At 32.1% G+C, this 16,581-nt stretch overlaps 1 protein-coding gene across 2 annotated transcripts; it reads left to right on the top strand.

The window, feature by feature from the left end:
• The first annotated feature begins 6,185 nt into the window (after nt 1–6,185).
• Nucleotides 6,186–16,100, top strand: LOC128192024 (caspase-7-like). Of its 2 annotated transcripts, none has more exons than XM_052864421.1 (5): nt 6,186–6,323; nt 9,297–9,517; nt 9,715–9,926; nt 10,450–10,567; nt 12,580–16,100. In XM_052864421.1, exons 1-5 carry the CDS (start codon nt 6,310–6,312, stop codon nt 12,783–12,785), a joined length of 771 nt encoding a protein of 256 aa, XP_052720381.1. In that variant the 5' UTR covers nt 6,186–6,309; the 3' UTR covers nt 12,786–16,100. The 2 variants fall into 2 exon arrangements, with proteins under 2 accessions (XP_052720381.1, XP_052720382.1); XM_052864422.1 differs by lacking the exon at nt 6,186–6,323 and adding an exon at nt 8,294–8,392.
• The last annotated feature ends 481 nt before the right edge of the window (nt 16,101–16,581 follow it).

The following is a 16,581-nucleotide window of genomic DNA, read 5'->3' on the forward strand; positions in this document are numbered from 1 at the left end:
TTCCTATGTTTTGCTTATGTTATTAGTATCAAAAAAGATAAAAAACACCTAAAAGCAATGTTTGAGTGTACGTTAAATCCAAGATTGTGCAGGTTATTTGATTTCTTGGTGGCATTTATTGCATATTTCATAACAAAAACCCATTTTATTAACTGTTCCTTACATTTATATATAATTTTTTTGTGCATTATTTATTTGAAGTGAAAATTTGATATTATCCTTTGTGTTAGAAAATGGAGGAGCCAGTGCACATTTGACCTTCGACACTTCTCCATATTTGGTCGTTTCATGCAGTTACGTGAAGCTTACTGATTTTAGTCGGATTTTAAACGTGAATGCATATCCTATTGCAGTTATTGCAGGAGTGAATGCAATTGAAATATAAAAAAATACTTAATGGCTGTAAATAAATCTGCATAGGCATTTAACACATAAATTCAAAAAAGGGCTTTGGATTAAAAAATGAGTTTGAAATTCGGAACCAGCAGATACATGTAATAACCATTGCAGATAAAATCTTTTTATTATTAAATTTTTTTGGTAGATCTTTTCTTTTTTTACGTACAAAATCGCTAGCAAAATATTATAGTACATGACGGTTACTTACTGTGAGTAAACTGTTTAACATATTTTCTCTGCTACGGAACAAATATTATTTTTGTTAGCAGCATAATAAATAAGAATATAAAGTTGTAATGTATTATTTATGGACACCATATAGACAAAATCTTATGCAGGAAAAGAAAAAACTGGACCTAGATTTGTTGTTCATTGGTCTTGAGAAATAAGCTCCTACTTAGTAATTTAATTCTACGATAGACACTGTAATGACACTAAAGGGACTTGGACGCGATTTGACTTAAAATATTTCAATTTTTATTCCATTTTCAATGTTTATACTGATAAATATAGAAGTTTATAATGCTATGTCAAAATTTGATATGTCAAAATTTGAAAGTCAAATATCAAGTTTTAAGCAAGATATACAGAGTTCATAATTTTTTTTTTGTAAACAAACTCGAATATTGTCATTTTTTACATATGTGTTGTATTGGTTTAAGTTTCAATCAAATGTATCTTTCTTTTGTTGATAATAGTATTTATGAAGATACTGAATTAGTTTAAATTGCTTTTACTTGTCACTTTGTCAAAGAAATGGTAATTCTCTACATTAATTTTTTTGTAAACTACTGTAAGACTCGAGCTTTGTTTACATAAAAATCAATTCTTACCTCTGAATCTCGCTTGAACTTGACTTTAACATTTAATATTTTGGTCACTAATTTAAAATGCACCCGTAAACCATTTTATACATAAAAAATAAAAATAAAATTTTTGATCTTAAATCGTGTCCAAGTCCCTTTAAAACCTGTTTCGAACCAAACTTCAGCAAAAATTGGACGGATTTATGAAATTCGATACACATACATTTCAGCCAACTGTCAGGTGCCAACTGTATACTGTCACTGCTTACAGCCTACCGTTAACTACTTACTGTCATGTATTTGTATGATAGATTCTTCTCGCGTGCAAAGATGGCCAAAAACATGTAAAAGATGTCGTGTTAAAACATATATGTATTTAATTTGATTTGAACACATTTTATTGTATCTCTCAAAGTTTACTGTGTTAGAGAACATTAAAAAAAATTTTAATAAAAAAATTGCCATATCATCAAATTTGAATTCGGAGTATATGAAAGTGCATAAATATGTGTCATCAGTTTCATTCAAAATCCTACGCCATGAAAAGTAAAGTGATTACATTCTGGGTGGATTAATCAAACTTTACAAGTATTAGAGTATGTTTCACTTTCTTCACTTTCTTTACAATGAAATGTTCCAATATTAATGCCCGTAAACAAATTAATCTCCTATGTTCATAATTAAATGTTTAATCTGAATGATTGTGCGCGTGCTTTTAAAATTGTAGTTTGAAAGAAATTGTGTCAAACATAGTCATAACATTGAAGTCAGAAGGTAGAGTATACACAAATCACAAGGTTTGTTTTAAATTGTGAATTCATAATAATCGTTGCAATTAACTCCCCTGCATTGCGCAACTCTATGCGCAAAGCAAATTGGGTCCATCGTCCGAAATCACGCTCATCTCCATGTTAACCTGAAGACAATAGAGGTTAGCTTGTGCTTCAGTTAGTCATTTCAGTTTTGATGGGAAGGGAGAAACGTTGATCGGAAAAGACGGGTCAGATTCAGGAAGAAAACCAGTAGAATCGAGACTGGCAAGGGTTATTCAATTGAATACTAGTATATTAACAATTATATGAAGTTTTATGTGGGGACAAAACAGTTATCAAAAGATCTCGATCATTAAAAAATCCTTCACGAAACATTCGGTCTCTCATAAATTGCAATACAATACATGTATGTTGTTGACCTTTTCTTTGAAAACATTAAAAGATAACTTTACTCAATCATAAATACCTTTGTGCTCAAATTACGTTCATCTAATAATATGAAAAATGTCCACGGACCTTATTCACAAAGCCCCCGTAAATTCCGCAGTCTAGCTGAGTTTACGGGAGGCTTGCGCAAACTTTACGGAAAGATTACGGGTGGTTTACGGCTTATTCACGAAGTTCCCGCAAACAATGCGAAAACGGAAAATTTGCGCACAACCTGCATTAGAAGATTGTGAAAAGCCTTTCATTTTTTTTTAAATCTTAACGTAGCTCGCGGGTTTGCTGACGTCACAATAGGAATCGACGTTAAGAGTTGACCGTAAACTCATAATTTTTTTTTAAAACGACAAATGAGATATTTAGAAGTATAAAAAAAATATTTTAAAAAGCTTATATGCGGTTTATGACTGTTTATACAAAGATTTATAATATCAAGTGCTGAAAATTTAAAGATGTCACATAAATTGTCATATTTTGTTCTATAAAGATAAAGAATGAGTGTGCGCAAGAACTCTTCCATTTAAAATCATGTTTTAGAATAGAATGTATTCATTAACTTCGCTTTTTTTTTTTTACAATTATAACTTCCGTAGTCGGTACTACCGATTAAATTCTTAAATATCTTTTGGCTTGAGATAACTGTTTTAATTCGATTACTTACTTATAATGTCAGTAGTTGCCTGGCATTTTATTTTTGCATTGATTGACTCAGAGTTTCATAAAAACAAATTAAAAATAGTAATTTTCTGTATCTTTACAGCCTTACATTAATTGTATTTGATAACATTCACAATAATGTCTAATAAGCATTTACATGTTCTAAAATGTGTTAAACAGCTAGTCTTGTCAATAAATGCATTTCAATTTTGGTGTTCTAAGAAGTAAGGAAATGATGACGTCAGGCTAAGGTCGTAATGAAAATATAAGGTTTTGAGAAATCTTTTAAATCTTTAAAGTTTTTTTGCCCAAAATTGGCCAAGAACACATACTTATATTTTTCTATGAATTGATTCATAATTATCTCCTCTGTTTTTGTGTTGAGTATGATTAATTTCGTCTGAATCGTTTAAAAGTTTAGAGCATAGTTTTGTACATATGTAATGCGTTTCTCGGTTAAAATGTGCATTTTACTATATATTTCATTGAAATGGCGTTGCTTGATTTTATTAATGACACTGTATTTGAAACACGATAACATTATTACCGCGCAGACGAATCTTAAATGAATTTTAGAAATAAAACTATAAAACCTATGGATCACGTGGACAAATTTTCAAGGTATGTTTTCTCACAAGCAGGTAAACCCGCGAGCTACCTTAATTGCTTAATATGTTGGGTTATTCATTAAAGCATTCACGTGTGTGTGACCCATGAGAGATAAAGTAATGGAGGTATCGATCCTAGAAATATTAAATGGTCAGTGCCTTTTTACATAAATTATATAGCAAATTACATGTAATATTTTGTCATAGTTTCATGAATAATTAATGGTCCTTGTGAAAATATCTACATCTGCTTTGATGGAATTAAAATTCTGTATTTTTGGTACATGTCAATAAATTGTACCATTTTTTTTAAATTCAAAGTTTTCTATATTTTAGTTCGTTTCATATTTTTCGTTGCAATGGTCTTTTATCATTATGTCCTTTAAATTGTATATTTTTAAATGACAGTTACAACGCACCAATCTGATTAAAATCAGATCCTTTGATCCGCTCCCGAAGATTGCTACACTAGGCACTACCTTGTGTAGCGATCTTCGTGAGCGGATAAAAGGATCTGATTTTAATCAGATTGATAACGCACAAACCGCTGCTTGTGTATATATTCCTAATTATTTGCTCAATGGTATTTGAGCGTTACAAATGATGAAATATGACGATTTTATACAGGTTGGTCTATCTCAGTGAAATAAGATGCATTTTGTACAATTTGTCAGTGATGAGTATGATGTAAACAACTTTTATATTGCATTTACTGATATGACTGGGAAGTATCCCCCGACAGCACGTACATGTATATGTAGCTTCGGGCCTGCCCCCCCCCCCCTCCACCCGCCAACCCGCCAACCCACCACTTGTTCTTACAGCAAACATTTTTCCTAAATTTACAAGTTTTCATGTTTAAACCCTTTACTTTCAAGCATTAGGCATATAGCATCAGGAAGGGGGCAGCCCCCCCCCCCCCCCCCCCACTTTTTCTCGTAGCAAACATGAATTTTTCTTAAATTTACACATTTTCTGTAGAACCAAAGGAATTGAAATGAAAATAAGGAAATATTGAATATCAATAGAGTGATATCGAAAATGGCAGTTACAGGTACACTGACCACTACTACCCCCCCCCCCCATCCCCACCCCCCGGATTTCAGGATTTGGGGACAATTTTATTATTTTTAATAGGTAAGAATTTTTTTGAGTTAAAGGTATACTACGCGCCCCCCCCCCCCCCTCTCACGGAATAGGAATTTCACGATTTTGGGTGGGAATTAGCCTTACACAATAAAATGCTCTCTTTAGTGATTCATTCGGGATATGAAGGTAGCGACATTGCAGAAAAATGTAAATGTTTTTCTATTTTTCTGCAATTATCGCTACCTTCATAACCCGCATGAATCACCGGAGACAGCATTTTATTGTTTATATTAACACTTTTCTTTTGACTTATTAATAAATTTATTACGAAAAGTAGGTAAAATTCACTAATTACTGTTAATGTACATAAGTACGTTACCTAAAAGAAAACACCCTTATCGTCTCATGTGAGACTTTGAGTTTGACATCAGGGCGCGTCAATTTCATTCATGTCAGTTTCTCGTCAGTTTCAGCCGCTGTAAGATTTCGAGCAATTAATAAATGGAGTCTGGCTGTTAGTATAAAGCTCTAAATTAACTATAAGTTTCCGTAAGAAATAGAAGGAATCATACTTGGTAGATGTAAATAATAATTAGATGATGTCTAGAAAATTGGAGACATTGTAGGTTAATAATTTTGACAGATTTGTATCCTATTAAATTGCGTTGAAATGACAAGGAACGGTAACGCTTAATTTTTTATTTACAAAAATATGGACGAATTTTATGTTAAACATCAACAGCGGAAAGAGTTCAATCTCGATTTCATAGAATTTTATACCAATTAAAAAAACCTTAAGGGGGGTGTGCGGCCATCTTGTACATTTGAGAATAAGAATGTAAACATTTCTTGAACTTACTTGTTTCTGCCAAAATTGAAACAAAAGATATTAAAGCAATAAATATGAAGTCCTAACTGTCATTTTGTTTGAAAGGTATGGATACAAGAACAGGACAATGCCTTTTTAATCACTCAGAACAGCTGTCGAACTGCGCAGGTACATATTTATTTTGATCGTTCTTTATGATTTAGACCTAAGAAATATTTGAAGTAAATATTTAAAAATTGTAAAGTTTGAAGGAAAATTAAAGACCTTCTATTTTTCGTAGCAATTGACTGCTGCTCCGCGTTCGGCAGTGTCCTCTGCGTTCGGAATAACCGTATGATGGGGCTTATTAATTAAACGTCTTTAAAAATAAACATTAAAAGCAGTGTCATATTAAGTTAAAGTAAATGGCTGAACAAATGAAACGACTTAAAATCAAAAGATATTTTAACATAATGTGTTTACATGTACTGTACAGTATGTACAATAGAGCAAAAGGGAAATTGTACTAACAATTGCAAGGTTAAGTGCGAACGATGGCGAACAGACTCTGGGCGAACGGACCTAGGCGAACAGGTAGATAGGGCGAACGAACCCTATACCTCCGCAACGTCAGAGACATAAATAACTTGTATGTCTCTGGCAACGTGAAACCAAAAATAACAAAATTACTGTTTTCTTAGTTTTAGCTCTTGTCAGCCTTGGAAATGCCAGGAACAAGGTTTGTTCAATTAAAAAAATATCATTTTTATGTGCCAAACCATGTTATAAGTTGTCAACATGATCAATGTAAACGCAGGTGATGACAGGGAATTTCAGATATACAGTCGTAGCAGTATGCGGTTTCGTCGTGCATGCGACTCTTATTATCGGAATTCCAAATGTTTTTATCTTTTGTTTGAAACATGTTTCTTTGGCCTTCTAAACTGTAGTATCAAACTTCCCAAAATATAAAGGATGAATTACGGAGATAGTAATTTCAACACCCCCTCCATTTTCCTAGTTTCGAATACGTTTTCCAGTATCGAACCAAGCGCCCTCTATCACTCCCGACCGAATATTTTGGGGCGGATTAATTTAAAAAATGCACTAGAGGGACATTTCAATAAACTTATTGATGAAGAAGAAAAAATAATTGCGGTAATATGTTATTTAAACAAATAATATGATCGTTATTTTTATCGTACCGTTTTCCCGTCAAATTGAAACTGGACTTGAACAATTTTCATTTTGCGTTACTTTATGAAATTGAATTTTCGTGAAAACACTTTATAATAGTAATTAATGATAAGTAGTTGCCATTTGCCTTTGTTTAACCCGTAGGAAAACTACACGTGGTTCTATCTGAAGTCGTAATTTCATTCAAAGCTCAATTATTATTTGATATGATGCGTAATCTCATTAAATGGATTACAATTACTAATTATCCACTAAAAAGGGTTAAATAACAAACTTATTTTCATAGTTAAGTTTAATTGTTTTCACACTTTTGTTTTTCTGCCTTGCAATTCCGACAGTACATATATCTGGGTCACCTTTTTAATTTGTAAATAATACGGTAAATAATCGTGCAAATGTCAAACAACTTCACACACTGATAGAATATTTATTTCTGTATTATAATTACCTAGCTTGGACTTTTTAAAACGTCTAAAAATTCGATACTGTCAAATATTCGTTACCGGTAAAACGACTGTACATGATTATCATGTGATAAAATGCCAACAATAACGTTAGACAGAGGATGTGTAGCAGCAGTTAATTAATGAGCGTTTGGTACAGGGTTCTGTACCCTGTCAATATTGCGAAAATTGATCATTTGGGAAAAATAGTTTAACAAATATGGCTCAATACAAGTTAAGAAAAAACAAAAATTCTACACAGTTTTCATTTGCATATGTGAAGCGGAAGCTCAGGTCTGAGTTATCTCACAGCGAGATTCGTCGAGATTGAAATATTTTGACGGAAGAGACGTCCGTCAAAATTTTTTAGCCTCGAGACTCCGATTCGTCGATCGAGACTGAAAATATTTCAGTCTCGATCGACGAATCTCGCTGAGATTAAGGTCTGTACAATTACAAAGTTTTAAAATTCAGGTTCAAATTCAGGATTATTAGGATGTTTTTTGCTGATAACTAATTAAGGCCAACAAAAAAACATTGTCCCGATTGGCACCGTTTTACTTTCCAACTTGAATGGTGTGTGAACGGTGGGCGCACACTGAGTGAACGGTGAGCGCATGCTAAACGGAATTTGGTGAGCGCTTATGATCGGTGAACTGTGAGCAAACGCAGATCTAGAGCGCAAACAGAGCACAAACGCGAGTGCAAAGTGAACGGTGAATGATATGCGAATGCCTTGTGAACGCAAGATAAACGATTTAATTGGAGTGCATCGGGAGTTATCCTTACTTTGTGTCTCGTCAGTAATCAGGAAAAAATCATAAATTAACTATATGTATATTTTGTTATGAGCTTAAATATAATATTATATAATTGAACCATAAGTGAACGCTAAATGTGAACAGTGAACTGTGAATGCAAGGTGAACACTTTATGAACGCCTGGCGAGCGCTTTAATTACTGTGGTTTCATCAATATTCGTTGAATACCAATTTTCGTGGATTTCGTTGTTAAGTTGATCCACGAAATTAAGTGTTCATTGAAATGCAATTTCCATTAACATTTTGTATTGATAGGGTCACTGGCCACGAATTTTCGTAACCTCGAAACTATTATATATCCACGAAAATTGATACCCTTGAATTCTAAAGAAACCCCAGTATGAACGGTGAGTACGTGTGAACGGAGCGGAGCTGAGAGCGCAAGTGAATTCGAACGCATGGTGAGCGGTGAATGCCCCAAAACATGGGAAAGTAGTACGTTTCAGGGACTATAGTTAAATTAGATGATATTCATTGATATGACATGATGATGGTAATGCATAGTTTCTTTTATCATATTATGTTATAAATGATAACATTGATTTTTTTTTCTTGATTTTCTTTTTTTTTTCATTGTGAACAGAGGTTGCACTGTACACAGTTTATAAATTATTTTATGATATACTCACTCTTTCATTTCTCACATACTCACTTTTTCATACCATATTGTAATTCTCATAGTAATACATGTAATAACTAATAAAGAGTAGGGTAGTTGCGTGAGATAATTGTGAAACTGAATGCCTAAGCAGTAAAATTACAATCCATGAAAAAAGGGAAAAAAGATATGAATTACAAAAATGATGTATTATTGTACACATGACACACTGATTTAGTATGAAATGATGATGGTGGTCTCACATACATGTATATAGGTGATGCCTTGTGAGGTGGGCTCTGTATAATCTTTGAGTGCCTATGTTTGGTATACATGTATGGCCTTAGATTTTTCAAGATCAAGTCAATCCATCTACTTTAGCAGAAATTGTTATCCTACAGTTATTTATCTATAAGAATATTGATGGATCACTATAAATGATTAGAATCATAAACCATACTTGTAACTAATTGTTTGGTACTGGTAGCGTGAATTAATCACAGAACCTGTTTTGCTATGTTAGCATGCTACAGGTCTTTATTGTTATTGCTTGGGTATCATGATTCTAACTTACATGGAAGAAAAAATGTAAATTGCAGATGGAAATGAAATTGTTATTTGAACACTACATATTTTAATTTTCTTTGTTATAGATATGATGCTCAGAAATGCATGGGCAAAGTGCTCATTGTGAATAATCAGACCTATTATGCTGAGAAGGGGGAAGAAAAAAATCGCCCCATAGATATAGGGAAAGAAGACAAGAAGGTGGAAGAATTGATTAAGACATTGAACGATTTGGGGTTCACAGTTCTTGGCAATAAAGAACAAAAGGACAAAACCAAAGAAGAGTTTATTGAGTTGTTAAAGAATGGTTAGTATACATTGAAATAATTGGGCACTTCCAGTTCTTTTAAAGAATATAATTAAAACATACATGACAATGTACCTGTTGCCATACATTGATTTTGATATTTTATTTAAAAAAAAGATACTTTCCCAATCTAAAACTCATTTTTATTTTTTGTGACGTGCTTATTATTTTTGTTTAATTTTTTCATTTTTATTTAGTTGCTGCTAAAAGCGATTTAAAAGATGATTATTGTTTTATCTGCATTGTCTTGTCTTATGGACAAGATGGCGTAATTACTTGTTATGATGCGACTCAATCACCCAAAAATCCAACAGCAGGTATGCAACTACCTGTATCAGAACTTCAAGAATGTCTGAAGGGAGACAAATGTAGAGATCTTCTCCTGAAACCCAAAATATTCATGTTACAGGTACATGTATATATAATGTTTAATGTTAATTATCTCAAATAATCCCAAAATCTGCATTCATCAAGTACTTTAGAAGTAGAAAACATAAAGCCATTGTGTATATTTTCATCCTAAGTGTATTTTAAATAAAAATCATTATGAAATGCATTAATAATTAATCTATGAATATAACCTTAAAATATTTTTAAATGATATGATTAAACAATACCAGATCTAAGAGCTTTTTAAGATTGAATTTGAAGGACTTGTGTATAAATATATTGTAAATACCTAATTTTAAAAACATGAGAAAGTAATATCTGCATGGAATTACCCTGGTGGATTCTAAATTTATTTTACTGACAGATATGTATTATATAAAAGTTAAAAAAAAATGTTACTTGCAAATTTATTTTCTTAGGATTGGAAAGTTTGGTTCTTGCAATTTGATAACCTCCCAATTTGATACAAAACTGTGGAATCGCAGAATGCAGTACTCACATAAAATAAATAAATACTTTGCATTGCTTAAAAAAAATTGCAGTTGGAACGAGCTTCAGGTGACTATATTGAAAGTCCTGCAACAGGAACACAAGCACATAAGCCAGTGAAAATCCCAAGAGAAGCAGATTTTCTGACATACACATGTGAAAGAGAAAGAGGTAATTTTCACAAAATCAGTAGTACTTATACAAGGATAAATGATTTCATACTGCATGGTCATAGATTGTGTTTTTTCACAAGCAGTATATGAACACAATCAGATTTAACAGTAGATACTTAAATAGTGGATGTAAATCAATAAAATCATTTAGTCAATTATTAAACCATGTTTAAAAATATATAGCTATAAAAATAATCTTTGTATACATTGTAATGTCATGTAATCAACATCCTGGGCTCGTAACATAAGGCATGCTAAGATTTTGACTTATGTAGGGTCATAAGTAGGACTTGGGCGGAATCTTCGGACCCACATATGTCCTGCTTAAGTATGTTTCATACAGTAACATAAAGCAAACTTAGCAATGTCTTAGCTAAGTCATGTTAATGTTATAAAGTAAAAACCGAAATTTCATTTTTTGGGGTCGAATTTGAATGCATTGGTAATAAAATCATTGTCAAAGGTTAATAGCTTGTTTACTGTAGATTCCCTATTTTATGTGAGTACTTAATTCCGCTATTGTTTTCCATTAAAGGGACATGGTCACGATTTTGGTCAAAAATTATTTTTTTGATTTTGATGTTTACCATACTTCAGTAAGGCATTTCTTATAGTCAATCAAAATTTGAGTGTCATTCGTTGAGTTATAAGCGAGTTACATAGCTTAAAATTCTTTGCTATGTAAACAAAGCGTTTGTTTACATTCTGAATGTTGAAGTGAAAATTCCAGTTTTAGACCAAAAATGAATGTGTCAAACGTTAGGAATCTTTATCTATGATTAAAGTAAATAAAAAGATTGACAAGTCAGCTTTAAAAATATTTCTAACTTGTATATTGAACCTATGTAAACAAATACAGGACACGAGCCTTGTTTACATGACAAAGAATTGTGAACTCTGTATCTTTCGTATAACTCTATGAATGACTCTCAATTTCATTTGATCATAAAGAGCGCATTTTTAAAGCATTGTAGATATTAAAATCAGAAAATTCGAATTCGGCCAAAAACGTGACCATGCCCCTTTAAACCACGAGAACATAAAAATAGCGAATGCCGAAATTTTATCATAGTTTCATGTGTTTTACAAATGTTCGAAAAATAAAAAGCGAGATTTTAAAATTCGCGAGACATACTCCTTACAATTTAATGTGGATATTAATTCCTCGTGTTTAATTAGGAATTTACAGTATTCTTGATATCATTGATATTAGTTGGCGGAAGATGTAAATGTACAGACAGAAAATTCAAGGTGGCATGAGTATACATACCGGGTACATATGTACCTAAATTTTATAATTAGCTGAATTAGCTGAAAGCGATGGATCGTAGGCATTGTATTCAGTCTATTTGTTGTTACTTCTTTGTTTTGACGAGTTGTTAGAACTTGATAGAAAAATTTACTCAGTAGTGCAAGGATTTCCTTTTTTCTTCATCTTACCTTACCAATAAGACAATTCACATATTCTGAGTATAATTTCTTCATTAAGTCGATATACATTGTAATGAAATGGGGCAATTGTCGTCTTTAAAATCACTAAGGGTTTTTCTGTCCTCAAACGTCGTTTATTTTTAATTTCTCAAGTTTCTCGAGTTTACATATATAGTTACTTCTTGTAAACTGACCATTATGTGTTTAAAACCTATTCAGTAGCCCAGTTGCATACTATATGGAAAATGTGACAGCTCGTTACTACCACTGTTAAAATTTAATTTTAATTAAACCAAAACTTTTATGTGGGTGAATAGTAAGATTCTAAGTTTTGGGTAAATTGTCTTAGCTAAGCAGTCTTAAAGTGATCTTCTTATTACGGACTTAATTAAGTCTAAGAATGTACTTAAGTCATACTTAACACTGTCTTAGACTTAAGTACCCTTTATGTTACGAGCCTCTGAATTGTAATAACAATGTATTAGACATTACAATCTCGGTAAAGAAAAAAAAAACATTTTCACACAATTAAAGCCATTGAAATTATATCAGTTAATTTGTTTGTAATATATTTAAAAGCTATCACAACCTGGAATGAAGGATTGAAAGAATATGTCAAGAAACCTAAACAACCCTTAGAGATCCAAAAACTGCTCACACGGATGAACCGTCTATATTGTGAATATTACAGTGAGGAAGAAAAAATGACAGTGGATGCACCTTGCGTGACCTCTCTTCTTACCAGAGAAGCTTATCTGAAGATAGAGGAGCCAAGCCCAAAGTAACATAGTTTGTTGTCCCTACTATACATGAACCATCAACCATTTTGTAAATGTGTGTTATAAATTACCCAAGAAATGATTAAATCATTGGCAGCATTGTAATGATGATGTTATATTGCAGTTGCAATGAGCTTGAATAACTTTAACAAAACATATACACATATATAATTTAGATTACGTGTTTATCAAAAAAAGCTCACATTCATTAAATTGTTATTCAATTGTTGATATGATAAAAATGTGAATACCAGCTATTTAGAACTTGGATGTTGAGAAAACAATCATATGTATATATGCATTAGTGAATTTTACAAGGTGATTTCAAATGTATATAGTCCAATGACATATGTGAAATGTATTTCATTATTTTTTAAATACAGTTGTGGGTTTTTTTTGTTTAAGCAACATTTATAGTGATTGGTTGATCATATTCAAACAAGTTTCAAGAATGTCACATGAATTAAAATTAAGAGATTGCATGCATGAATAATTCAGAAAATGATTTTTTGATCTCCCTTTTGGGTCTTTGTATTTACCCAATTGACTGGTCTTAGTTTCATACAAGCTCAATTAGACTACCAATCAGCCTTGCACCCTGATAGGAGGGGGTGGTGCATGCAAGATATTATGATACTCTTGGTTGTTTTCCTTTTTCCTGATTTTTTAAAATCTAGTTCTATTGTAACAATTTGTCTCATTACATATGTATATTATTATATCTATCTATCTATCTATCTATCTATCTATCTATCTATCTATCTATCTATCTATCTATCTATCTATCTATCTATCTATCTATCTATCTATCTTAGTCTATTGCCTTTCTTGTGCTTTTCTGTAAATTAGATTTACAATGTTGCTTACTATCAAAGTAGTCGAGTTAATATAATGTAATTGAGTTTTGATGCGCTTTCTTTCTAATTAACGTTTGTTAATTTGCTGACGAAATATTCATAGGCTTTAATGACATCAATTTATGATTGTTGTTTTGTTTTATGGACTTTGTACATGTACTTGTAATCTCTGGTGTCTTGCTGAGGTAAGATTAAATTTCCTGGTATATTTTTATCTAGCTACAAGTGCTGTTCATTATTAATGCTATAATATCTGTGCTTGATCATAAAGTCATTAAGTTTCGACTGATCATCAAATTTGTCTCAAGCAATAATGTTTATTCAAGAGGATTTGATTTTTAGCTCATCTGAGCTGAAAGCTCAAGTGAGCTTTTCTGATCAAAATTTGTGTATTGTCTGTCGTCGTAAGTTGGTGTTAGCGTTGTCGTTGCTGTAAACTTTTCACATTTTCATCTTCTTCTCCTGAACCACTGGGCAGATTTCAACCAAACTTGGCACAAAGCATCACTGGCTGAAGGGGATTCAAGTTTGTGCAAATGATAGGCCACACCATCTTTAAAGGGGAGATAATTTAGAATTATTGAAAAATTGTTGGTATTTTTCAAAAATCTACTCAACAAAAACTATTAGGCGAGAAAAGCTGTTTTTTTATGGAAGCATCATCAGGTAGTGCAGATTCAAGTTTGTTTAAATGATGGTCCCTGGAAGTAGTGTGGGGCCACAATGGGGGGATGGATTTTTACATAAGAATGTATAGAGAAAATCTTTAAAAATATTCTTCCCAAAAACCAATTGGCCATAAAAGCTTAAACTTGTGTTGAGATATCCTCAGTTAGTGTCGATTCAAATTTGTTCAAATCATGGTCCCCGTGGGTAGGGCGGGGCCACAATGGGGGGGGGATGGATTTTTAAATGAGAATATATAGAGAAAATGTTTAAAAATCTTCCTCTCAAAAACAAATAGGCCAGAAAAGCTCAAATTTTAGTGGAAGCATCCTCAGATAATGCAGATTCAAGTTTCTTTAAATTATGGTCCCTGGGGTAGGGCGGGGCCACAATGTGGGATGAATTTTTACAAAGGAATATATAGTGAAAATCTTTAAAAATATTCTGGGAATGTTTTCAGTCCAAAAAGCAGTAACTTGTATGAAAACACGGGTTGTGTAGATTAAAGTTTAATCAAACCATGATTCCCAAGAGAGAAGTGGGGGGGGGGGGGAGGGGGTATATAGGAATAGAGAAAACTCTTCTTACAGGTACAACAACAAAAGGGCTTGATATTTACCATAAAATGTGTGGATAGAAATTGCTAGATTTTTTTTTGTACTTAGTTGTCAAAATATTTTGATTTGGATTTGATTTGGATACTGTTATGCTTATTTGATCAGAGTTAAGGCAATTGTTGTTCAGGTGAGCAATGTGGCTCCAGGGCCTCTTGTTATGAAAAGTGTTTTTGCCCTTAAGAGTTTTATCTTTTTATTGGTCCCGATTTTTCACAATCTAACCTATCCTCAATCATCAAACAGTGATCTCTTATAAATTTCTATGCAAAAATGATTTTATAACTAGTGTGAGAATCGTGAACCACAGATTGCTCAAGGAGCACCATGAATTACTATTGTTTAACAATATGCTATTTATTCAGGTATCATTCATGATGTTGAAAGTACAGTAAAACTCGGTTTTAGCAAAGTGATAGGGACCAGTGGATTTACTTCGTTAAATCCGTAATTCGTTGTATCCGTATAAACAACTCGTTATAATAACTATAGCAAATTCACTATCTACATGTTTTCTCTCACCAAACTGCAGTTTTTGCTAATTGAGGCTTAAAATGAAAATACTTTCTTTTGATACCTTTAAGTTTAATAGCTGAATCCTAAATTGAAAAAAAATATGTGAAAATAAATTTATGAAAACTTTTATTTTATATAGTAGTGAAAAATATTTTAACTGTAAAGGAATTCACTACAGAAGTGTTAAATTTCATTATTATTATTATTTTATTAAATTATAAGTATTTAAATTTTCATCATTCTACGGGACTCAAAATCAGTTCGTTATATCTGTAAATTCGTTATATCTGAATTCTTTCTAACCATATAATTTTGCAAAGATTATTTGAGAATTTTGCCGGGGACTCAATGAAAAACTTTGCTATATCCATTAATTCACTATATTCGTGTTCGTACTAAACGAGTTTTACTGTATAATATCTAGTATGTTGTTTTAGATTTCAAAATTTATAATAACAGGGTAAGATATTGAACCTTGTCAATTACGATAATTTTATATGCAGCTTGATATTTGTTGCCAAAACATACTAACACTCATGATAAAAGTAATTAACAACGAATACTGTTATATATTTGTAGCTTTTTTACATTAAAAAACTAACATTTTCCGATTTCCTATGTTTGGCTTATGTTTTTTGTATTAAAAAAATAAAAGCATCCACAAGCAATGAATGAGTGTACGTGACATCCAAGACTGTGCAGGTTATTTAATTTCTTGATGGTGTCATGTTGTAAATTTTGAATTTACCGGGTGGCAGTAAATACAAAATTTACATTGTCATATTTACTGCCACACGGTAAATTCAAAATTTACAACATGACAGTGGCATCGATTGCAAATACCATAAACAAAAACCCATTTTATTTACTGTTGCTTACATTTATATATAATTTCTTTGCATTATTTATTTGAAGTGAAAATTTGATATTATCATATGTGTTAGTAAATGGAGGAGCCAGTGCACATTTGACATTCGGCACTTCTCCATATTTGGTCGGATTTTTAACGTGAATGCATATCCAATTGCAGTTATTGCAGGAGTGAATGCAATAGAAATATAAAAAAAAAAAATACTTGATGACTGTAACTAAATCTGCATAGGGATTATGTGCGGTATTATGCATTTTTCGCCCCCAAAATCAAAGTTT

This window comes from Crassostrea angulata, chromosome 7 (genome assembly GCF_025612915.1).
Source record: "Crassostrea angulata isolate pt1a10 chromosome 7, ASM2561291v2, whole genome shotgun sequence".
Classification (NCBI taxonomy): domain Eukaryota; kingdom Metazoa; phylum Mollusca; class Bivalvia; order Ostreida; family Ostreidae; genus Magallana; species Magallana angulata.

Excerpts from the sequence above, each read along its gene's own strand:
- LOC128192024 (XM_052864421.1), top strand. Across the intron at positions 9,927-10,449 it reads CCAAAATATTCATGTTACAG|TTGGAACGAGCTTCAGGTGA; the intron begins GTACATGTATAT and ends AAAAAATTGCAG. Across the intron at positions 10,568-12,579 it reads CACATGTGAAAGAGAAAGAG|CTATCACAACCTGGAATGAA; the intron begins GTAATTTTCACA and ends TATATTTAAAAG.